Genomic DNA, 24,302 nt, shown 5'->3' on the forward strand with positions numbered 1-24,302 from the left:
ACAACCTTTTCTAATGATCAGAACAGTGAATATGTTAAATGTATGGCATAACCAAGTTTCCTTTCTCTAAACAAGCAATAAAATGGTAGAACTGTCATAAAATAATTTAGTAAAATATACCAAAAAATTCTCTGATATAGCATCCCACAATACTGATACTGTATCACCAAATTTAGTATAACAATAAACCAGTATTTCATTATTTTCTGCACGCCCCGACTAAAAACATATCACCTTTGGCAAGCTAGTTGGCTGTTGATTTTATATTTTGTCTATATTTCATTTTAAACTGATTTTTGAGAGCAGTACAAAGACATTGTGCAATTTGATATAGTGTATCTTCAATTGTTGTAATATGGAAGGCCAACACTCCAATAACTCTTAACATAGACTGAATATAGTCAATACAGGAATAGAGGCTCCAGCACCCCATAAAAGAGTCACATGCTACATTGCAACACCTGAGAACTGTTGTAATACCTCAATAGAAATTACTCAAAATTTCGAATGAATATACTATACTGGGGTAATTTAGATTACCAAAATGACTCATGAGTGATAAGACCATTCGAAGATTCTAATTGAGTGTGTTTCAGTACTAGGCAGGGAGCAGACAAATGAGTGTGTGAAAGAAATGCTACATACCCTGATCACTGATGCAGGACGGGCCGCTGCTCCATTCCTCCAATCAGACTTCAGCTTGTAGTCCTGAGGGTGTGGCCAGCAGGGTTTCAGAGAGGCCACAGACCTAGAACGCAAACCAACAGAGAGGGAAGGAAGGGGAAAAGTACGATTACAAACAGGAAGAGAAAGGTGGGGAAAGCACCTGGTCTGCCTCCTGAGCCCCAAGTTCAAAAATTACAACAGAAAACGTGAGCAAACTTATACCTCTAAGTATAAATTTACTCTTAGGATGTAAATGACTTAGTTGTGAATATACATTTTCATTCATCATTCATTCATCCCACTTGTTTCTCACAATCTACTCATGAAACGAAACACTAAATACAAAGCAAAAGATACCCATAAATGCATTCCAGAGATAAAAGATAAAACAAAGCTGACAAAAGCAGAATCTGATGTGTTACATTTTGATATTACAATTTGAAACTTGTAATTAACTTACATATCTATTTATATATATATATATATATATATATATATATATATATATATATATATATATATATATATATATATATATATATATAATTGATTTTTATTTTTATTTTTTTTTTTTATTTATTTATAGTTTTGTTTTTGTTTTTTTTTAAGGAGTTTTGCCTTTAGCTTCTATTTTCAAAGCCAATAAATAGAGCTGAGGAAACTCACCTCCCCCAGTATAAATGCAGTATTATACCATATTTATAATAGGGACTTTTTCCTTTGTGGGGAACTTTTTGTTATTTTTCTGTTAATATTAACAGAACATTATTTCTTTCTTTGGGGAACATTCTACCTAAGGGTTACTGTGTCAGTGGCATAAATTTGTTTCAATATTATCGTTTAACGTTGATATTTTCTTCAGCAATGTATCAAACTTGTGATAGGCTAAATGGTGTAGCTCTTTGAGAGCTTGCAAAGCATATGGCAAGCGTAATTATTATTGAATTGAATTATTATTTTTATTAGAAGCATTCAAAAGTAACTAAATAAACTAGTGTGTACAGATTCTACCTTCTACACACTTCACACTAAGTAAATAAGAATTGCAGAGTGGTCACTGCCGGTCACAGCAGCCTGTAGGTTATATGCACTGTGCCTTCAGGGACATGGGCTCCTGTTTAATTGGAGTGTCAAACTTGTGTCAGTCACTAAATCTGTGCTCACACTGGCCTTAAAGCTGTCACACACCACATCTGATAGACCACAACATCCAACCTCATGTTATAAGTACATAAGTATATAGTATAAGTATATAAAGCTGTATGTTTATATGTTGCACTAAAATAAGCAGCAGGAATATAAATATCTTATTTTGGATTAAACAAGCAAGAGCAAAAAGAGACTTCAAATTTTCTGTTGATTTCTAATGTTTTTTCACAGTTTTTCTCTTTTTATTTTGGCACTTCACTACAAGACACTATGCAAAATATGGAGACCACCAATATATGCTATTTTAGGACACTTTAGTGATCAGCTCTCCACACTGAGTCCAGCCAGAGTTGAGGAGGACCATGGAGCGGCACCACTTAGAGCCATTGGTTCTGTATTGGATCAATGGTCTGGCCCATTAGGTGGACTATTCCTTCTTCCTCATCTAATCTGAGCTGCGTCTGTGGACCACCCCGAGCTGACCCATGCTACTGGGGACAATTACAACAGAGTGGTCTTTCAGAGCCCGACCCGACGCCCACTTGACCCGGTAGTGTAAAGACGCAGAGGAGATCCACATGATTTAAACTCCTCCCCAAGACGTGCTGACAAGGTTAGAGGGTCAGCGCAGACATTAACAGGTCAGTGTGCGGCCCACTTGGGAACAATTACTCCCAGTCACAGCTAAGTGGACACTTGATTGAACACGACGCAGGCAGGACACACTTCCCACAGATAACAATCCCCAGAGCCATTTAGGATAAAAAGCCCTTGTGATGCAGCCTTTATGGGCAAAATTCATCTTCCTTTTCCCTTTTAAAAGAATGTGAGAGTGTGATCGAGAGCCATTCTCAGGGAAAGATGAGTCTCTCAAAGCATTACCATTTTCTAGCAATACTAATAGCTGCTTATGGCACAGAAACAATTACAAGGTGACTTGGAGAAAAAGCCAAACACTGGGATGAGATTTCATATTTCATGGAGGAAAAATGTCTCACTTGCATTTGCCACAACAGCAATAAGCGATACATCTCAATGCTCATATCCAATTAGCTACTTCTTTTCTGCGCAACCTTTCACCTTATGGCTGTTTGACCCCACTTCCACTACAATGACTAAAAGTTCGCCCCAAACATTTGGCATCTTATATGAGCTAACAGCAGAGTTAACCCTCTCAAGTCTATGTCACAACTCCACAGCAAATGTGTCATAATGATCTGTGGGAGTACACTCACTGAGCACATACAGTATTTGTGGATCATGCTGTTTTGTACACAAATGTCGCTTATCAATACTGGGACACCCTACAAGCACATTTGCATAATCTGTGTTGTTTGTGCTTTGTTTTCCCTGCTCTGTGTCTCCATGTTGTGCTGGTACAATGGTGGTTATGTGCATGTGACACTTCTCCACAACCAAGACAGATGCAGGAGAGAAAGGACATTTGTAGATTCCTAGGACTATAAGGGTCGGGGGACACATGGCCTGAATGACCATAGCCACAAAAGTCAAAAATGCAATTTTGGATTATAGAAAGTAAATTAGAAGAAGTTTACGACCTGTAAGGAAGCCTATATTACAATTTGCCCCATGAGGTGCAGCAAACTGGCAGGTGAATTCAGTGAAGGTTGCAAAGTATAACTTTAGTCTTTATTCAAAGAACACCATATGGATACAACTTAATTAAAGCTGGCACACATCTTGTGAAAGGCAGGGATTGCATCATTTACTTAACTTGCATGTACCATTGCCATGACAATACTGCTTGTTTAGTTAATAAATGTTTACCATTGTTATGACAATATTAAAAGTGCCTGGTTTCAGGAGGTTGTGAAAGTTGTTATTGACATCGTAACTACATCAAATCACACCAAGTCTAGTTCTCAGCCTATTTACACCAAATAAATCACAGCATTGTGCATCACTCCAACACAATAAACAGACAATGAACACATTGCAATTATAATGTCAACTCTTCAATTATGTTTATAGGTGGGGATGGTTGGGCTTGCTAATTATCAGAGTGATGTAAAAGGACTGGAGAAAGAGACTGGGCCTTAGGCCTACATAGTGAGTAGTGATATTACCCATTCTGAAGAAGAAGAAGATAGAATCAGAAAATTCAACTGGCATGTTTCCAACCAGGAACAGCCAAAAACAGGTTTAAGCTAAGACAAACTGATGAATGTAATATGTCTTTTAGGTACGACATAGAAATAGCCTTGGATGCACAATGTCTGAAGATGGGTAAATCAGAGCAAAGATGCAGGTGGAAATTATCTGGGAAAAGGGTTGTATTACTATGGTTTTGTTCATTTGATCCTACTTTTTGTATGATGTATCCCGAAGGACTTCTTTTCCATTAAAGGTTTTAAAAACTAAACAGTGAAACCATTTACAAAAGGTTATAGGTGTATAATTAACTTGTTTGTAGTAAAACCAGTTGTGTAAATTCCTGTTTACAGTCCAAAGTCTAGATAAACTTGTTGCTTCAGTATTCACATAGTCCGTAAACTACAAGGTAGTGTATGTACAGAGTAAATGATTTACCCGTCATACGTGTCATACAGGTGTGTACTAGCATGAATCACCAGCCTCGCAGTGAAAGAATATGAGCAACTGTCTGTTCAATTGTTTACATATTATAGAGACTCAGGTTGCTCCCAAATGGCATTATCTCATTTGTTGAAATGGGTTGTTACGTTAGGCCTGAGAGTAGCGTGGATTTACAGTTAATAAAAGAGAAGAATCACCAGTATAAATCTAATAGTTTGGTTGCATAAAACCATACTTCATCTCAACTGCTTCAGTAAAAATGGATATTGCAGCAGTTACCAGTTTACTTAAATGGTCGTCACCTTTTCCATTGCTGGGACTCCATCAGGTTTAACTGAACACTTCACTGTGCCCTGGACCACTATTGATAAAAGATCAGAGTCACTAAAAGAGAGGAAAAGAGTGGAAACGATACAGGATTTTCATCTGCCATCCATCTCCCATTCTAATGTAGCCATTATGCTCTAAAAAAAGACTGCTCATCTATTCATTTTATGGGGCATTTGCAAAAAGATGACACTGCAAGAGGGCTGGTCAGACTGATTAAAATTCTCTGAATTAGCCCCTCAATCAGAGCGCATCAGAGCGTATATGAAGTACACAGAAATGCACTCAAAGCCGAGGCCAGCTCCCTTCTGTATATGAAAGGATTGATTTAGTCAATGTGAGACATTCTCACTGTGAGGAAGCGATTAGCCATCATATTAAAGCATGCTCATCATAATACACAACATGAAAAAGCTTTTAGAAAAATAAGCAATAACTCCCAACAGATGATCATTCAAATGAAGCATTATCAGAGCTTTTTACAACAGGTGCACTGCATTGACGACAAAGTACCATTCACAGTAAACAGTCAATGGTTAACAGAAGCAGAACGACAACAACATGCACCACTAAAGACTCTTTATGACACCAGTTTCACTTACATAACAGCAACAGCTGGGCAATGTTTACCATTTAGAAACACAAGCAAACCTTTTCTCTGTCTCCAGACCAGATGGACACAATGTTTTAATAGTAATAGTCCAATCATAAATATTACACTCCTAAGTTATACTAGGCCAAGTTCAAGGCCAAATATTATTCTGTTGTTGTTCTTCTTGTACACTTTTATTAACAGGTGTAAATGTGCAAATCGCAAGAGCTGGGTGACCATTGTAGCATCATAAAAGGTGTGATACTACAAAAATTTGCAGTAAGAACAAGCGAGGAATACTACTGTTTTTAACTTATTAATTGAAACATTATTAATACAGTTCAAGATAGTTATTAATGAGGCATAGTTGGTTGGCTTCTTGATTCCATATTGTTTGTTTTTACACACTGTTCTTCACAAGTGAACCAACATAATCTAAGCTTAAAACTGGCACACTTCTGAAAACATCAGTGCAGTCTGGCGACAAGCTTCATCATGTCATACATTGAAGGTAAAACTAAATAACATAAATGCTAGGATTTCAGTTTCCCCATGCACTGTGCAAGTGTTTATCCAGTTGGCACATACAATGGTTAGCTACTATCTGCTCCAACATATAATTCCAGTCTGTGCTAATCTATTGACTCAAACAATCAACAGAAAACAAGTCCTGTGAAAATAATCATCTCCAAGTGAGTGGTTTGGGAGTGGAGCCCCACCCTGTTTACACGAGTCGGCAGAAAAACAAACTCCCTCCAAGGAGCGCTCGGCCAGATGCAAGTCACGGCCCACGCCGACAAACAACAACAAGAATCTTCTGGGAGCTCTGGTTATCACACACAAACACACAGGTGAAACTACTGCAGACAGAAGAGACTGAGAGATCAAGCCCATTAACAACGGCTGTTTTAAATGTACAATTATGCATAACAACAACTGCTCAGAAATAATATTTAAACTTTTTAACAATTATAATTACTAGGGATGTCAAAAGTATCGAAAATCAGACACTAATCGATACAAAAACTAGCATCCAAACTAGATACTCATTTGAGCATGTATCAATACTAAAAAGTCACATTCACAGCACAAAAATTAACCTATCCTGAGTCCTTAGAACAATCTTGAGCTGTATCAGAACAAGTATAAAACCACATAGACTAGTATACGTCCATGGATCTGGTTTAATGATTTAATGTCGAAAATGACATTCTAGTGTCTAAATAAAGAGTGTTTTTATTATCATTGTGGTATCAGAATCAGTATCCTAGTGTATTCCTTTGTATCACAAGTGAGTTTCAAATGTTAGTACTGTCACAAAACGAGTTCTTGTAATAAAAAAACTGGTATCATTACTATTTCTCCTGTTGTTACTCAATAGACCATAGTTACTACTGCCACTACCAGTATAAAACACTTTCTAATACTGCCACTGTTTTATTAGTGCAATTAATACCACTGCAGCCATTGCCTCTAGTGGAGCTGACAAGTCCCTCATAACAGTTTTAACACCATTGCCTAAGCAACAAAAGACTTCACATTCAAGTATACTGTCTGCCTGTCAGTCTCTCTGTCCCAGAATGCACCTGTAGGTAAAAGGACATCTTTACTTTCCACCACTGTCAGCAACAAACAAAGTCAAATCCTTTCTCCGCTGCCTTCGAGCCTTTAGTCCCAGGTCAAGTGAATCATCAGGAGTGGACGAATAGCTCAGCAAACCACACCAGGATGACTTCACCGCGACAGTAGCTTTAGAGCGCTGCCTTAATATCCAGGGGACTCCGAATGAAGAGGTAATGAATCTCAGTTAACAAGGCCATTATAGGCGACAGAGCTACATCATCGGAAGGGACTCCAGATCCACTAACCTTTTATGAACAGCTGGGGGACACTGCTGAAAAAGACAAAATAAAAAAGAGTGTTGCCTCTGGTTTCACACACAACAAAATAACAGTCTCAATTAGCTCTTTTCTGATGCTACAAATGTTACACTAACCTGCGTTCTTTCATCCTGGCTACGGCTCGAGCGGCGCGTTGCATCCTGGGTAATTACAGCTCTCCAATTACCACCCGGCTGGTAAATATATATCAACTAAACAAGCAACAACCCGTCAATTAGGAGCGCACTTTTATAACGGGGATCTTGGGGGTGTTCAAATGATGTTTTTATGTACAGACTGAGGGAAAACACAGCGTTCAACTTCAAAGTGAACTTGTAACCATTAAGTGCATTTAAGAGAGGGTACAATAATTGAACAGCGTGTTTGGGCAATTACTATGCACCTTTAATTAAAAGTGTTTTAATTGGCGACAGGGAAAACAGTCAACAAGGGAGAAGGACCTTAAATTATGTTCTTAAAGGCACGGTTGAGTATTTTGAGCTGCAATTATATCAGATTCAGTGTAGCAGAGCTTCGCCATAATGGTGCAAGCATTCTCCAAAGTGAGAATCAATGTCACTGAGTGGATGTGTTCAATGGCTCATGTATACTACCAATTCAATATCTTAATAGAATGCACAGTTACAAAGCAGGTTATTGTCCCATCATCTAAAACTGTACACTGAAACAGTTTTTTTCTGTTTGTTTTTGTATCAATGTCAGGATTACATTAAAAAGTTTAGTGTGTAACTTTTTGGAGTTAGCACATCATGATTGCATGGAAATAGAATGTTAAAATCATACATATGGAATATTCTCCATGGACATAGATATGTTTAATGCCATACTGTGGAAGAATATAGCCAAGGGAACAACATTTCCATGGAGACAAGCAAGAGGAGGCCCTCCCTGTGGCTCTAGGCCAACTAAGAGTCAGGTTTGTGGAAATGTTCACAATAATGACACGTGTTTTTCAGTGCAATAAAAACAACAACATAAAAGTATGCTTTTATTTTAGTTCATTTTTTGGCTAAAATGTTACTGTGGCTTTAAATAATCCCCAGAGGCCAAAGAAGGTGACAAAGTACCAAGAAGGAAGAACAACAGCATCCCTAACAGCATTTATCATCAAGAGACAACTTTTTACAACAAAAATGAATAAAACAAGATAAAATTTGAATTGGTGTGTTTTGCTCTAGGGTATATTTTTTTGAATTGATTGTTTATTCTACTTGCACTATTCCACTGCCATGATGTCCATAAAGGCCAGTGTTTATACTGCTTTGTTTGACTATATCCACAAGATCTGTCCAGACCCAGCTTATAGACAGAATGAACCCAGAGGGTGGAGGGCAGACACACAGCTCTTCATTGCATATTACAGTACCATAACCGCATAACCTCAACACAGGTGAAAGCAAATAATCAGCATTTAGCACAGTAAGTCAGTGTCAATCAGCCCAAAACAGTTTAAACATGCATTAGTACAGTAACATTATTTAACCTGTGATTTAGTGAATTACTCTGGTGCTGCTCTTTTGTTTTTGGCTTTGTTTTTTTTCACACTATAGAGCATTGCTTCTGTCTGCTTCACTAAACAGTGATTGTGCCAACTTCAATTTAATACAGAGGAGTTTACTTCCATTTAGCCTATAACTGACCTTTATTTTGAAACTGCAGAATCACAGCAGAAGAACAGAATGACTGTTGGATTTAAAGGCAAAGACAATGTACGGTTAGAGTGTGTCCACAGAATTTGCATTGCCGCTCAGCTCTTCTCCAGAAGTGTCTCCTGCCTGTGCTGTGATGGCTTATCACAGAGAGAGAGGGACAGGGCTGAGCTGGAGCAATGCTGAAAAGACGTGATCAAAGCGCAACAACTTTCCACCAACAACCATGATGGAAGAACAGACCTCAGTGGTTAGGCTGTTATTAAGGCGAGGAACTGCCACTAGAGCTGTTCATATAGGGGCCTATATGCTTCCTAAAAGATGACACCTATGCATTCCAGTTACTTTACAATAAAACCGACTTTGCATATTAGATACAACATGACACTCCTTCCCATATAATAATGTATTCATATCATACTTTGGATTAGGGACAACAAACAATACTATTTATCGGTATAAAAAGGGTGGACTGGGAGGATTGTTCGTGGGACATTTTATATAATTGTGATAATCCCCATGACACCACCATGATGTTAAGAGAAATGTAACTTATCATTAATGTTGTCTTCTAGATCATTATCATTTTCATTAATAACAAAGTACAATATTATAAAAGTTGTTTAAAGATGGAACAAATTCATAATATTCAGATTATAATTATATGATATCTCTAAAATTGCATGTTATATTATTGTCAATGACAATTATTTTGGCCATGATAATCATGACACAAAATTTCTATATCATTCCATGCCTAGTTTGGATTGACCAAATAAGGGCTGCATGGAAAATCAAACTTTAATACATAGAGATTAAAACAGGTCTTAGCTATAGTGCTGAAAAGAGGGACGAGTCAGTGGGACTTGATGGTGACCTTGGTGAGGAATGACTTGAGAGCAGCAGTCTAAACACAGACACAGACAAATGACTTACAGCTGTGACGTCAGAGGCTTTCACTTGTGGCTTTAGAGTCTTCCCAGAGCTGTGCACATCACTTCCTCTTCATGATGCCCTGAAGAAGACAGGACAAGTGTTATCATCAATACCATCACTAGCAGCTGTGTGGAGAAAAAGTGTAAGGACTGGAGGGAGCATACGAATATGAGGCTGCAGTACTGTATATGAGTGTATATATGTGCAATAATTATAATTAAAACTGCACATAGGGAATGTGCAATAATTAATAGAACAGAAGAATGCAAGGGCTTGCCTGTTAAGGATAATGTAAGGGTCGTGTTGGTGCATCACTCGTGGTCATACTTGTTCTCATATTTACTTTGTTTTATGGTGTTTGTTTATGTGGTGCTTTGTGTTATGTTGTCCTGTTTTTTTTGATAAAGCATGTTACCCCCTGTCTCAAGACAAATTTCTCTCATGGGAGACAATAAAGGATTATCTTATCTATCTTATCTTATCTTACTGTATATGGTGCGTAGGGTTATTAAGAAAGGATACCCATATACTAAAACTAGAATTACTAGATACTTTAGCAGGTATTAATGTATTAATAATAAAGAAGATGCAAACCTGGCACTGCATTTAAGAACAAAAAATACAAGTAACGTTAGGTGCGTATACACAGCTTGGGTGTATCGGCCCAAGATTGTGGGTTTAGTGAGGCAAAAGTCTGATGTTTCATAATTGTCAAAACTGGTCCAAATAGTGGAAAATCTAAAGGGCACAAATTGGGCAAAATTGAGTTATGCAGGTATATAACAGACAAAAGCTTTCGTGTGTTCTAGTCATTGTCAAAATGTTCAACAGATATTTGCAATCAGTGTAGTTATGTATTTTATTTTGGATTTAAATTTTTGAATTATTTATTTATTTTCAACATGGCTTGCAAGAATTCTTTGTGAAATGCTTTTTGCTTCTTCTGAAATGCTCTTTAATGTTACTTTACATATTTTGAATTATAAAAAATCATCAATGATGTACAACTATTATACAATTGTGTACACCATACATAAGGTCATCATAAAGTCTATTGTCAGATTGTATGTCTGAGCATTTTCTATAAGCAAAACAAAGAGAGAGAATATTTATCAAATTCATCAACAATTCAACTTTCTAATCAATAAATTACATAACAAAAATTGAGTGTCCAGCTTTTACTAAAAGCTAATAGTCAATAACAAACAAATTCAAATATACAAACTGGGGCTTGTTGTTATTTAAACCCCGCAGAAACATCTATTCAGTTTGCAGAGTACTCAAAGGTCTGAACACAGTTACAACTGATCTGACAAGTGTGTCAGTCTTCATATAAGTCACCTCACCTTGAGCCCTCTGAGCTGGGTCCAGGTCTAAACCCTGAGCTCTATGCTCTGTGCTGATGTCCCTTTACAGTAGTTTTCATTCATGTAGCACAGCAGTAATGAGAGCCCTCCATTCATGTTCCTTTGTGCCATATGAATCAAACATGCATCATTTAGAAAATTCCCTTTTATTCAACTGTCACTTGTCGAGCTTTGAGCAAAAAAGGACCCTGCGTGGGTTTAAGAATGTCTTATATAAGAAATCAAATGCTGGGTGAAAAATGTATGCAGACTTCTTCTCACTTTAAAATACGAGCTTTCCAATACACAACAAAAACTCAAAAGGAATCTAAATAGTTTCAATGACAATTTGAAACAATCTGACAATATGATTTATTATGATTAGGCCATAATCATATTTTAAAGAGAGAATCTAAAAACTGAACTAAACTTCTGCTTACATTTTATTCTTTGCATTGATGAGAAAATTAATATTTCTCATTCTGAATTAAATGGTAGACTTGCGGCTAATGAATTTGTTTTAAATTTTTCAAGGCTGCAATAATATTGTTGTTATGTAGTGCAGCCATAATACTAAAAAAAATAAAATACTCAAAAAGGAGAAAAAAAAAAGGCAAAATACACACATTTTATTCCAGCCCTAAAAGTAGGTTTGTTGTTATTAAATGGGGTGAGGACTCCCTGAGCAGTCCCCTTGGTGTGCGGAATAGTGCATTTGAGCACAAACACCGACAGCCCCTTCCCCTCTCACTCAACGCATGACTGACTTATTACTTTCTTAACCCTTTGCAACCCAAAAAGATACTACAGAGAAGACTAAAGGAAAGTCCAGTCACTGGTCCAAAAGTAGCTTTTTACAAAAGCACTTGTTGAAAATGTAGCCAATATTACTTATCAATAGTCACAAAAGGATACTGTACAAAATCACTGCAAATATCAAGTTTGAAAGTTTACTGTGTGGTTTGGAGTGTAAAGGTTGAGATGAAATAAAGATTCTGTTGGTATTTTGAAATCTGTCCGAGGCTTTGTGAAGGTCCATTTGTGCATAAGTGAGCCCAGTGCCCAGTGCCTGTTCAAATAGTGTGTAGCTCATGACAACAGCCCAGCAGCAGCCTGTTTGATCTCCACTGTTTTCCTTAATCTGGGTTGTCAAGGTTCGCTTGTTGGAGGCTGTTTACTTTACTTCTCCTACAAAAAGTGTCTTTTTTTCTCTCTCAGACAATGACTAATCCAAAGACCAAGAAGGAGGGAGCCCTGCCAGCTATGGCTGTTAAAGCTGCAGTTTCCCTTTGATAAATTCTCATGTTTTAAGTCTGATGCCAGCTGCGCATTCACTGTAAAACTGTTAGTATCATATTACACCGTTATATCCACGCATTTGGATTTGTGCATTACTTTTCATACACAACTAGTTTTATTATTACGACTTCTTTGATGTCATACATGCCATATATTAAATTGTATTCAAATTAATTGGTACAAAGGAGTAGACTACTTTCCGTAGGTTGTATGTTCATGCACTTAACGCATGATCATATTCTGGACAAAGTAAACTTACATGGGAAACTTTATAACTTCAGTTATTTCTATTGTTTTGCAATTGAAAAAATGTCTTTTGTGAGTCCTGGTTGTAGACATTCTACAGCTAGTACTATTGCTGTACAAAAAACAACTTTTATGGTGGTTTAGGAAAGGGAATTTATTCATCAGCATATCGCAACATCAGCAGTAAAGCCTGAATGATCAACTTTTTCTTTTTACTCCATACAATAAATACAAAGTTTGCCTGTTTCAAATATTTTTTTCAGAGCTAGAATAACTCCTTTTTTCGCTCTGAGTACTTTGCAAGCGTGCAGTGCAGCTAACACGTGGGGATGAGCTCCTAACTTTGCCATAGAAATCACGGCACTCAAAGCTTCCACTTTTCACCGCAAAACATATAACTTTCTCTGCCCTACCCGCCAGTCACGTGTGAATAACTATAAATCTGAGGCAGCTAGCAGTAATTTACTTTAATCAGAAACTATACAACTTTAATAAGTTTTCCCTGAGGCTACAGAAAGCAAGTCGCAGGCAGAAAGTAAAGCATGGCGATGCGTAAGAATATGCGTAAAGATATCAGGTGTTTTTTTACGCATTTAGACACTTATAGTAGAGCGGTAATAATAAAATAAAACAGTGCGGATCGGCTGTGCTGAAGAGACAGCCACAGCAGCAGCAGGTAGCTAACTAGATACGAGGCAGCTAGCGTTGCGATAACGCTGAAACTTACCCGGTTGAAAACGCTTTACAGCAGTTTAGAGACAGACAGGCGGACAGAGCGTACCGATGATGTAGCGACTAAATTACGAGATAACTGCGCTCCTGTGGGGGGAACGCGTGCGTGCGTCAACAATCACAACCGTAAACGCTATATTCCTCCGCTCGAGGGTCAGAAGAGGAGGAGGGGGACTAACTAACTTTACTTCACTACAAAGGCTAGAAGAGATTCGCTTACCCGTCCAAAAAGCAGCCCGGCGTGGAGTCTAATTCACGATTCCTGCCCGTGTCCCAGGGAGAGCTTCGGTAGCCTCTGTCGTCTTCCTTATTATTAGATTTTTAACACGCGGAGAAAAGAAAGGAGGTAAAAAACCGGGGAAGAATCGCGGATGTTTGGTTGTTTTTGTTTTGATCTTCCAAGCGTGACGTCATATCCACCTGCTCATTGCTTTGCAGGTTTTTAGAAAATAACACTCGCAAGTATAGGCTTCAATTCACTTATAGTAGAAGCACTTGGTGGTTCACTTTCTACAGGGGAAATGTAATGATATGCATTAGTTTTAGCTCCAAGTGTGACAGGAGAGAGGGGGCTGCCTAGAAAAGCTAAAATGTCTAAGCTGACTAATTACTACTGAGCCACGATGAACTAATATTTCACAGTTTTGTCTGGTCTGGTTTCTTTTCATTTCTCTATCTCCAAACTACAGTCTCCCTTACTCAAAAAGAAAAAAAAAAAAAAAGAAGTTTTGTGCAATGGTTAGGTTGGGTTGGTTGGGTTTAATTTTATATTGGATAGCATAATTTGTAATCATCAAATTTGCAACATGGAGAACAAGTAAAAAGTGGATACAAGAAGGAACTATCTCTTATAAACTTTATTTGGGTGGTGCTTGATATTGCCTCTTATAGGAAACAATCTCCTATTTACAAAAGCTTGTTTGCTTTTAGCTCAAACATAGCTGCAAGAATAACTCCAACAGTGTAGTTAAGTCAAAAAGTCAAAAGTAATTTAAATGTATTTAAGTTCATAATATGGCCAAGCTTTACTTGGGCTTTTTGTATAATATTTATAAGTACTGGTACTGAAATTGTAATATAAGTATTCCCAATTTACAAACTTTTAAAACATGAAGACTTCATTTCAGAAGTCAAAATGAATTAAACCAATTATTTAGTCTATATTAATGTTATGGGATACACACAATTTGCTATGTATTCTGGGTATTATATTGATGACTGAATTTATTATTATTATTATTATTATTATTATTATATTATTATTATTATTATTATTATTATTATTATGCTTTTGTATTTTATTTTTTTCAAGGTTGCTGTAATTACACTACCTCGGTGCAAGGTGCTGCAATTGTAGCAGCACCTTTTATTGCCCTGCTTCTGTATTATTAGTTTCATCAAAATGTAGTCAAATAAGGCTTCAGTATCACATTATCACATATCACAGGCTACACTTTTTATGCAAAGAATGTAACTGCATTTAGAAGATAGGCCTATATTTGCATACTTTTGGTTTTGAGAAAAATACCAAAAATGAACGCATCACGTACCTTGCTGCACAGAGTGGTCTTTATAAGACCAAGGCCTACAATAACATTATGAGAGTAATTAAAATATGTGCCTCATGCCCCTAAAGATGAGAGTGATCAGGGCTTTGGGCTCAACAGTCCAGTTAATGCTCATTGTAAAGCAACATTAATTTAACCTCAAGAGAAAATATTTTGAGTCCATCTCTCTGTCCTTGATCAAGGTCTCAAGCACATCCCATTTGGTTATAAATGACTTCGGCTTATCATCACGGCTGGGATGGTGCGAGAGTGGTGTTGACGCAGGTTTAAGTAAGGTTTGTTTGTTAGTAGACAGCGCCTTCTCGTGGCTATATGTAGTCATAGAAAAAGCACAAAGATATAAGTCAAGTACCGTTTCAGAAATGAAACAGTTCAAATGTGGTTTGTATGACAATCAAGAGCTCAACATTTTAAGGATTATTCACTATTCAAAATTTTTAGATATTTTGTTTTAGATTGTAAACTGCAACAGCCGAAGTTTTCCCCTGAATAGAGGTGATGCAGATGACAGATGAAGTGGCAACATTGAATAATGACATTTTCTTCTGTAAAAGCTCAAAACACATCTCAAGTGTGAAAGAGCTGCTCCAGTATAATAACAAATATAAAAGTCTACAACTCTGATAAATATATAGTTTTCTACCTGAGGTAAGCAGTAGTGGACAACCCTCAGGAGTTCTTTTTTATTTGGTATATATAAGCTTGCTCTGCAGACCCTGCTTGAGACCAGGAAAAGTATACATAGTGCAAGGTGGTCTTCCTTCTCATCATCCACCAAGGAGGTCCTGCAAATTGTGCTTTGTGTAGAGTTTTGTGGAGTAGTAGTAGTAGGGTATGATATATTTTTATAGCCCACTGATTATGTAATTATTTTCAGACCACATGCACAGTGTGTTTTTCTCGCAGTTTTTTGTTTTTTCCCTGGAATCTACTTTGGAAATGGCACTAAGTTCAAGTGAAAAGAGTCAAGCATAGCTTATGTCAGAAGAATGCAGGTAATACGTTTGAACCTGTTGTCTTATGTGCATTGCAGAAGTGAAGTTTAGTCTTCACAGATATGTCAGTGCATAAGAGTCTGTCGTTTAAACACAGAAATGAAATGATTTCTAAGTAAATTATTTTTAATTGAATGCTCTTTGCAAGAATTCAGATCGTATACTTGCATCATTTGATATGACATACTATACTATTATTACTACTATAATATACTATTGATGTTATCTCAGACCAAATAATATCATTAGTTTTAGTCTGTGGATATAATATTCATGTTTCTCTACAGTGAAGATGTAAAACTATGCCCATAGAATACAGTGCAACAATCAACAAATGCACTGTGCTCTTCTGTCTCTATTTTATTTATGTATTTATTTATTTTTAATTTATTGCACAAAATTAAGCATTTAGCCATATTATAATGTCGTTACCTCTTCAAAAACATACCTGGGGTTAATTTACATGTTTGAGTAACCCTTTATTATTAGTCTGCTTACACCTCCAAAGCTCAAAATGCTCTGTTCTACCTTGTGATGTCATGAGGAGGTAGTTTTCAAATGAACAGCTCCCCTTTACATGTAGTAGTAGATTCACAATTCCACGGATGAAATGACGCAAATTATTCTAGTGAACATTCTAGTGAACAGTGACACAAACAAACACAGTGGAGCACTTCCTGTGTTACCAGATGACATCACAAGGTGAAACAAAGTGTTTTCTGTCTAAAAGAAGAACTCAGTCTAAACATACAGGCTTTGTGTGTTAAACATGTGTGAATGAAACAAAACATAACTCCAGGTCTGTTTGTGATGAGGAAACTACATTATAACAGAGATCAGAAAATAGCATCATATGGGCCCTTTAACGTGTTGTATTACTGACAGCTTTTTTTTTAGGATTGCAGGTATTTTACTGACAGCTATAATCTGTCACATGAGAAGAGGTTAAATAATTACCAAACACAGACATGCCATAAAACTACACTTTTCCATTTTATTGAATCATGTTACTGCAAAAACATGGTCATTGAGTTTAACAAGTTAAATTGTATCCAGTTTAACTAGTTCAGTCTACACGGTAGTGACAACAAAAGTAAGGCAAATCCAGGCCGTTAAGGTGACAATTAAGAGAAGAACTTGTATAATAACAATTGGGATATTTCATGCCAAAACAACATATATCTCTTGTGGTTCAATACATAATGTTGTTTGAAGCAGTAGCCTAACTCGCAGTGCTTATTTGCCCTTTACTACACAGCTGAACCCACAACCCACACTGGAACCTGGATACTGGACACAAAAAATAAAAATAGCCACTTGAGTAGGTGCTTGAATCTGTGAGTTTTCAGTGAGTTGTGCAAATTTTCATTTGGAACAGATGTGCACACTTAAGGTGAAGCATACTTTATTGTCCTCCAAAGGAACTTGTCGTCTGTATCAAACTTTTAATTCAGTGCACTGGGGCAACCTGCCAGGAGCCGTGGGCACCCACAGAGCAACCCAAGAAACATCTCCAGATCATGAGTGGGACTACCTCACTAGAGGATCAGGTTTGTGGGGAAGGGCAAACTCCACAGAAGCCCTACCCGCAGAGACCTTTTTGAACTGAAGCAAGAGTACTAGCCACTCAGCCACTGTGCCGCTTCTAGTTAGTAAGTTAAGTACCAACAATAAACTGCATTAAAATTACAACAATATTTTATTTGGCTGTGTCCACTAAAAGTTAATATCAGTTTATGTTTTATTCTGAAAGGCCCAAACAGAAAGTGTCCAAACGTAAAGGTACTTAAACTATAAATGAACTGTGAACTTAAACTTAAAGGTACAGACATTCCACATCCAACTTGAAAATTTCCCTCTAATCCAGCCCCCTCTACAGGCCACCCTTATGATCGACGCTTTACCACTGTTATGTAGTTTCTGTTATTTAACGGTCACTATACCCTGTATGAAGGTTAACATTAAGTCCATACATCTATTTTTTTCAGTGTCACTATTTGTCATTGCTTAATCTATTTTAAAAATGTATTATGAGCATTTTGTCCCTGACACATTCAGTTCGTTGAATGTCATATGCATTATTAGGAATTGTAGTATTGGAAAATAGAGTAAACCTTTACAAACAAATATTCCAAGAGATGAACATATCAAATGTATGAATGGGCCTGGTTATAAATATGAAGATATTTTTTAAGGATTTCCTCTCACTATACTCCAAATTTCTTGACAATATATTTTGTATCATTGCCAGGGTGTGAAAATAACAAAAATAACAGGCATATGATCAAAGGCAAAATGAAGAAATCAAGAATATAAACGAACATGTTTGTACTCAGGCCAAAAAAGAGGCACATTCTAAAACAAATTCTGTGGTTTAAGTAAAGCTCTGGAGTCCTAATGTCCATACAGGGTTTGTGCTAGAATATGGCTTTCCATTAGAGGGACCGGAATATAACTATGTGCAAATGCATTACCCTGATTTGTTGACAGTTGACATATAAGAACATACATCACAGAAATTCACTATAGCTGTAGAGATGGGCAACCAGCCTCACACTGAAACACTGAAAGAATGCTAGAATAAAAAAAAAAGTGCTTTGGCACAGAAGAACAAACCATGATCTGCACTGCAACATCTAACACAGGAAACAGTACGCTAGATTACATAGCCATTAGCTTTATATCGGGAAACAACTGAGGTCCATCGGGCGTGCTGAGAACAGGACAGCAACAGTTTATGTTCAACTTAGAAGGAAGTCAACCACAACATGATCTAACATAAACTGGACTTTTGTTAACCTAAATTATCCTTAGTGAAGCAAGGCATCAGTAAGTTATAAAAATATAGTTTTAACTTTTCTTTGAATAACGTAAAATACCCTTGACAATGTTGTGGACAGTGTCTTTACGTCAAAGGCAGGAACAGTTCAGCTTTCAAATAAATCAAAGTGCACGGTTCTAGTGTCTTGAGCGTCCTCCCTCAAAGGCGTGATGTTCCATGTGAGCTGGAAATTTAAAAAAAAAATTAAGAAAATGTGTTACTGTCTAATTACAACAGCATTATATGACTTAGTATACAAGGGAAATATACTTACACTTATAAAAAACAGCTTTAAAAGATATGAATGGCAGGAGTTCATAGACTTTCCCCAGGATATTAGCTTCGTTAGCAAGAGTAGCATCTTTATTCCACACTTGTACAACATCTTCACGATCCCGAACACTTACACTAACACCGACAACCTCGTCCTCTACAGAAACACAGAAAGAACAGAAAGATCATATTATAATACAATTTAGACATTTCCATACCTGTTTACACACACTCTGGGTGGGATCATGGACATGGAGGTACTACATTGCCTAGAATGTCCTATAGAACAGTAATTAACATGTCTATCTTGCATGTATGACTTGCATTACAGGTGTTTTATTACTAAAACATCTTTATCTTAAATAACATTTTTGTATTTCTTCAAGATCGCCTCTCCACAGATCTAACCACCCTGGCTCAATAGGGATATGACAATTTATTAATTTTTTGTTTAAAGTTTAAATTCAATACTGTGGAACAACCCAGGCAAAGCAATGAGGTGAACTGCCCACCAGTAAACAATATTGCTTAAAAATAATTGAGTAAAGTATTTCAAGTTAACGGCTACTTTTTACCTTATATTTAGCAGATACTGACAATTCCAGGGCTGAAATTGATGATTTTAGTGAATGTGTGGAGCACTTCCTATATTACCACATCACAAGGTAGAACAGAGTGCTTTCTCTTTAAGTGAAGGACTCAACCTAAATATGCAGGATTTTTGTGTTAAACATGTGTGAATGAAACAAAACACAACTCCAAGTATGAGGAGAAAACATTATAACATAGATGAGAAAATAGAGTAATATTTTCTATTCTAGAAAAATGTCCAATTTCATCAGCATTTGTGATACACAAAAATGTCATAAATGCATGAATACATATTTAAACAAGTGTATATGTGATATAATCCAAACTAAACATTAAAAAACTAGAAGCTGTATCAGAAAATGCATTTCAGGCATATGGAACATATTCTATCACTTTTCATTCAATATTCATATATTTTCTGGTGGAGGGTTCGCTACCATCTTCTCCATGAAGATATTATTTCTGTTCCTGGCATGTTCCATAGTATGACATTAAACATATATGTCTAGCATATATTCATTTTAAGTGTTTCTATTGCTCAAAAATCCAATAATTCATTCTATGAATAGGGGCGACTCACCACAGATTTGAACTGTAATGTTGTGAAGTACTGGAACCTGCTTGTCTCCCTTATGATAGATAGACAGGTTTAATCTATACTGTGGAACATTCTAGACAAAAGAGTAACATTTCCATGGAGACAGGCAGGTGGCAGACCCTTCACTAGAAATGTTACACAGTGCACCTTCAAGATGTAGTAAGATGAAGGAAACAGTAAACAGACCAACCATAGCTAATAGCTCACCTGAGGCGCAATAATCTGCAAACTGCTCCCCAATTGTCGCTAGTAACAACTCTTTCCATACAGTCAACTGGAAAAGACCAAAGAACAATGCTTGTTTTTATGGTAACTCTGTTTGTATCACCACATACACATTTACCTTCCATGACATGGCTTAATGTTTAAGATCCTAAACACCTACAGTGCTTTCTTTTGGTACTTTCATCTTCCACACTCCTCCTTTTGCGTTGCTTTCTTCCTCCCTGAAAACAAATATCATTGTTACAGGCAAAAATTAAAACACAAAACACAAGACAAGAAATATTGTAACCTCAGCTGAACTTACCACAGTGGCCTCCTTTCCCCTCTCATTAAGTGATAGCTACATCTCAAAGGCAATGCTGTCACAGGGGGAATGTTGTTGTATACACTCCAAAACATCTGCAAAGTCAAGCAAATATATAAATAACTTTTACACTAGACTTTAGACCTTTATTATCCCCAAGAGAAAAATCTTTTTACACAAACACAGGGTTCCTTTGACATATACAGACAGACAACAACACAACAACACAGGCACATTATAATCGACATTACAATACATTTAGTGGGTCTTTTGTTCAAGAACGTAACGGCCGAGGGGATCAGACTTCTTCTGTATCAGGTACTATGTAGTCTTGTCATGATAATAAAATTTCAAACTCAATTTCCATATGAAAGAATACTCATAGGCTTGATACTCAATACAGATTCTGATACCATGATGATAATAAAAATACAGTTTAGTCAACAGAATGTGACTGTCAGCATTAAATCATAGTACTTTCTTTTATATTACCATGCGGCCTTATATCTGCGTAATCCCTCAGTCAGACAGGTAGGTTCTGTAGTGGTCCATGGACAAATACCAGTCTATGTCATCTTATACTTGTTTTGATACAATTCTAGATCATTCTAAATCTATTCAGGAAAGGTTCATTTTGGTCCTGTGAATGTGACTTTTTCAGTATTGATACTTGCTCAAATAAGCAACACTAGCTTCAGTATCAAGTAGTATCTAATTTTCAATACTTCTGATAACCCTAGTACTATCCAAAAAAAGGCTAGTTAGTTACAAACAGAGACAAGGCGAGTCATTCACATCCTTTCACGATGCATCAATTCTTGTCATATGGGATGTTAAAAAAACATACTAAGGGTAAAGTGTTTTAAAGTGTAGTTTTTTTTATGTGAGCCACTGCTTTGCTGAGGCACTGTAATAGTTGCAATTTAAGTTGGCACAGTTATCAAAACGCATAGGCTGCATTTATTGTTTTTTTTTAAATCTTGTTGTACCTTTTGAACATGTTCTGAAAATCATGGTATTCTGGTATTCTTTTATCAGTTCAAATTTCAGTCGTCTATCAAATGTTAACGCCTTTAGAGCTATTTACATCTGTGCACTCTAAATGTGCACTTTAAAAATAATGCCATACTTTTCAAATATATTTTACAAATTGCATTGCTTCAGCCCTACTTGCATGGTAACTTTTGTCCCAAAAGCTTAGTTTAGGTGCTTTTACATAAGCACATGTTTTCCCTCTTGACCTGACCCAGATATCATTACTGGCCTATGTTCAGCCTGTCAGCCTGAAATACTGTGGCAGAGTAATGACATGCCATTGTACTTTTCCAGAACTTTTTATGTTATAATAGGTCTCTGCTCAATTTACTTAATGTAAACTACTCAATGTATGCGTATGTAGTATGTTTCCCACTCATCTGTCTTCAAAAATGCTTGTTCATCCTGAGTGTCATAACCTCTGTGATGGAAATAGCTCTAAGCCAAGTCATGCACTTGAGCTGTGAGTGCACCAGAGCTTACCTGAACACTCTGCACTGTGTAGATCTTCTTCAGGTTAGACTCACATTCAGCTGCCGTTGTACCTGGTAATGACCTATAACACAAGTACAATACATTCATCATTCACTATACAAAATGTGTCATTATAAAATCTGCAATAGTGTAAGAATAAGTATAATTAGGCCAATGATTAACAAAGTTGTTGGACTGGAATGTATACAGGCCTATTTGTAAAGCAGAGATGAAATGTAGCCTACTCTTGTATACAGTTTTGTTTATATGTCTTATAAAATAAATATAAACACTTATGTTGATGGGTGAGTATGTGTGTGTGTGTGTGTGTGTGTGTGTATATATATATATATATATATATATATATATATATATATATATATAGTGAGCCACGCTGACCAGTCCCAGCTGTTTACTCCATCGCGTCATGTCAAGTAGTAGGAGATGTTTAGCTCCTGAATGACTGTAAGCCGGATCTGCTGTTTATAGGCAGTCTCTGTTGTGTTATGCTGGCTATCCGTTCACCTTAAGTACGGATTTCCAGTGTCGGTTTTCGCTTTGCCTCCCCTGCTGGGTGTTCTGTTTGAATAGCTTGATTCAAGTCGAGAACTACAAGCCAAACACTCTGTTACGAAGGGGTAATGACCCTTTATTACAACACAGTTACGATAAAGACGGTGTGTGTTGTCGAAGAGGAGGTGGTCCAGGGAAAGTGAATGAAGGCAAACTCTCTCCCGCTATATTTGCTTTGGAGGCCTGCGTAAAAGCGGTGGCCATCAAAGACATTCGAGCCGATCTACTGCGCTCTTTCCAAGTGATACTCCAATAATACGGAAGCCATGCAAAGGGCTTGTTACCTGTCTAGCCAAAATGTCCATGGCGAATGCAAAGGCAGCGTCGTATCGTCTTCTCGGTGTTTCTTTGTGATATTATCCAACTCTTTCTCGTCGATGTCTATGTTGTTTTCAGAGGGAACTGTCTGTCCGCTCAGGGCGCCTCTGTCCATTTGCAGCTCTGTCTGACCCGCAGGAAGCGCCATTCCTCACACCAGCAAAGACTTACTTTACTATATGAGACCACCTGTGCTTAAAGTCGCGAATAAAAACAGCCGGTTTGGCTTTTGGGGCACTTATAGCACTACCGCTTTTCCGCCTACAGGATGATGACGTTCTGGCGTCACTGGGCTGAAACGTCGCAGTTGGTCCTTTTCAGAGAATGGAGAAAAATGTGAGGTATCACTCTGTTGGGAGTTTGGTTGCAAGTCACAAAGACAGAAAAATGTGAGAAAACTCCAAGTTTACATTAGCCCACATAGTTTATGACCTACTGGAATAACCTGATGTCATGCCCTTAATTAGAAGTAGCCTAATTTTTGTTTGACTGCCTGCTTAGGCTATGAAAGTACAATAAATCCATCGCTATCCTAACCACAAATAATATTGTTCAAACAAAGCAAGTCTTTGGTTTAGTGCCTGTTGTTTGTGGGTCTATCACTGATTTAGCCCTTGGCATATAGACTATGGAAAAAGGCCAATTGAGTAAAAAACTGTTAGCTGTAGCCCACATCCTGCACCTGCCTATCCATTCATCCACGATGACATTCAAATTGAAACAATTTCTTGTTGTTTTTGTTTTACTGTTTTTCCTCTCGTCCCTGTGAAACTGGAACATGCAGCAGGGGGCGCTGTTAAACCACTATAAATGTTCCAGTCTCTCTCACAGAGGAGGAAAGTGAAATCCAAGATGTTAGAATGAATACGCTACTGGATGTTTTTTGGGGAAGAAAAAACATATATAGGTTATATCATTTTTGTCATCAGCCGGAAAGTTTAATTGACGCGTACAGCCTGGAGGCTGGTCTGTTAAAGGTTGTTTAGTTGCTTAGTTGACAGAGTAGGCAAGTTGCCTGTTTTATAGTAGGCTAGATCAATCGGCCTATAAACTATAAAAATAATGTAGCCTATTTCAGACCCCACACATTCTAGCTCACCCTGATGGACCAGACAGGTTGTCCTTGTA

The 24,302-nt window shown here is 37.2% G+C and overlaps 2 protein-coding genes across 8 annotated transcripts in view; both read right to left on the reverse strand.

The window, feature by feature from the left end:
• Positions 1 to 13,887, reverse strand: part of foxp1b (forkhead box P1b) — a 156,302-nt gene extending 142,415 nt beyond the window's left edge. For 3 of the 7 annotated variants that reach the window (XM_055160370.1, XM_055160365.1, XM_055160363.1), the window contains exons 1-3: positions 13,620 to 13,886; positions 9,777 to 9,855; positions 646 to 748 (exon numbers count right to left, since the gene is read on the reverse strand). The gene's annotated coding sequence lies outside the window, so the exon portion shown is untranslated. Of the gene's footprint in view, positions 1 to 645; positions 749 to 9,776; positions 9,856 to 13,394; positions 13,541 to 13,619 lie in introns of those variants that run through there. The other 4 variants (XM_055160368.1, XM_055160367.1, XM_055160364.1 and 1 more) reach the window with 3 other exon arrangements.
• Positions 13,888 to 16,936: 3,049 nt separating this feature from the next.
• On the reverse strand, positions 16,937 to 23,462 carry LOC110170218 (eukaryotic translation initiation factor 4E type 3). The gene is made up of 7 exons (XM_020935852.2): positions 23,141 to 23,462; positions 22,293 to 22,365; positions 20,775 to 20,869; positions 20,631 to 20,691; positions 20,453 to 20,519; positions 19,058 to 19,213; positions 16,937 to 18,967 (listed from the first exon to the last, which is right to left on the reverse strand). The coding sequence occupies exons 1-7, from the start codon at positions 23,320 to 23,322 to the stop codon at positions 18,921 to 18,923; spliced, it is 681 nt and encodes a 226-aa protein (XP_020791511.1). The 5' UTR covers positions 23,323 to 23,462; the 3' UTR covers positions 16,937 to 18,920.
• Positions 23,463 to 24,302: the final 840 nt, after the last annotated feature.

Source organism: Boleophthalmus pectinirostris, unplaced genomic scaffold, assembly GCF_026225935.1.
Source record: "Boleophthalmus pectinirostris isolate CB_2022bp ecotype Guang Dong unplaced genomic scaffold, ASM2622593v1 HiC_scaffold_3, whole genome shotgun sequence".
NCBI classification, from domain to species: Eukaryota; Metazoa; Chordata; class Actinopteri; order Gobiiformes; family Gobiidae; genus Boleophthalmus; species Boleophthalmus pectinirostris.

Bases quoted from the DNA above. Each gene is read 5' to 3' on its own strand.
- LOC110170218 (XM_020935852.2), bottom strand. From the start codon at position 23,322: ATGGCGCTTCCTGCGGGTCAGACAGAGCTGCAAATGGACAGAGGCGCC. The intron at 22,366-23,140 runs GTAACAAGCCCT...CTTGTGTTATAG, and splicing joins TGGACATTTTGGCTAGACAG to GTCATTACCAGGTACAACGG. The intron at 18,968-19,057 runs GTAAGTATATTT...TTAAATTTCCAG, and splicing joins TAAAGCTGTTTTTTATAAGT to CTCACATGGAACATCACGCC.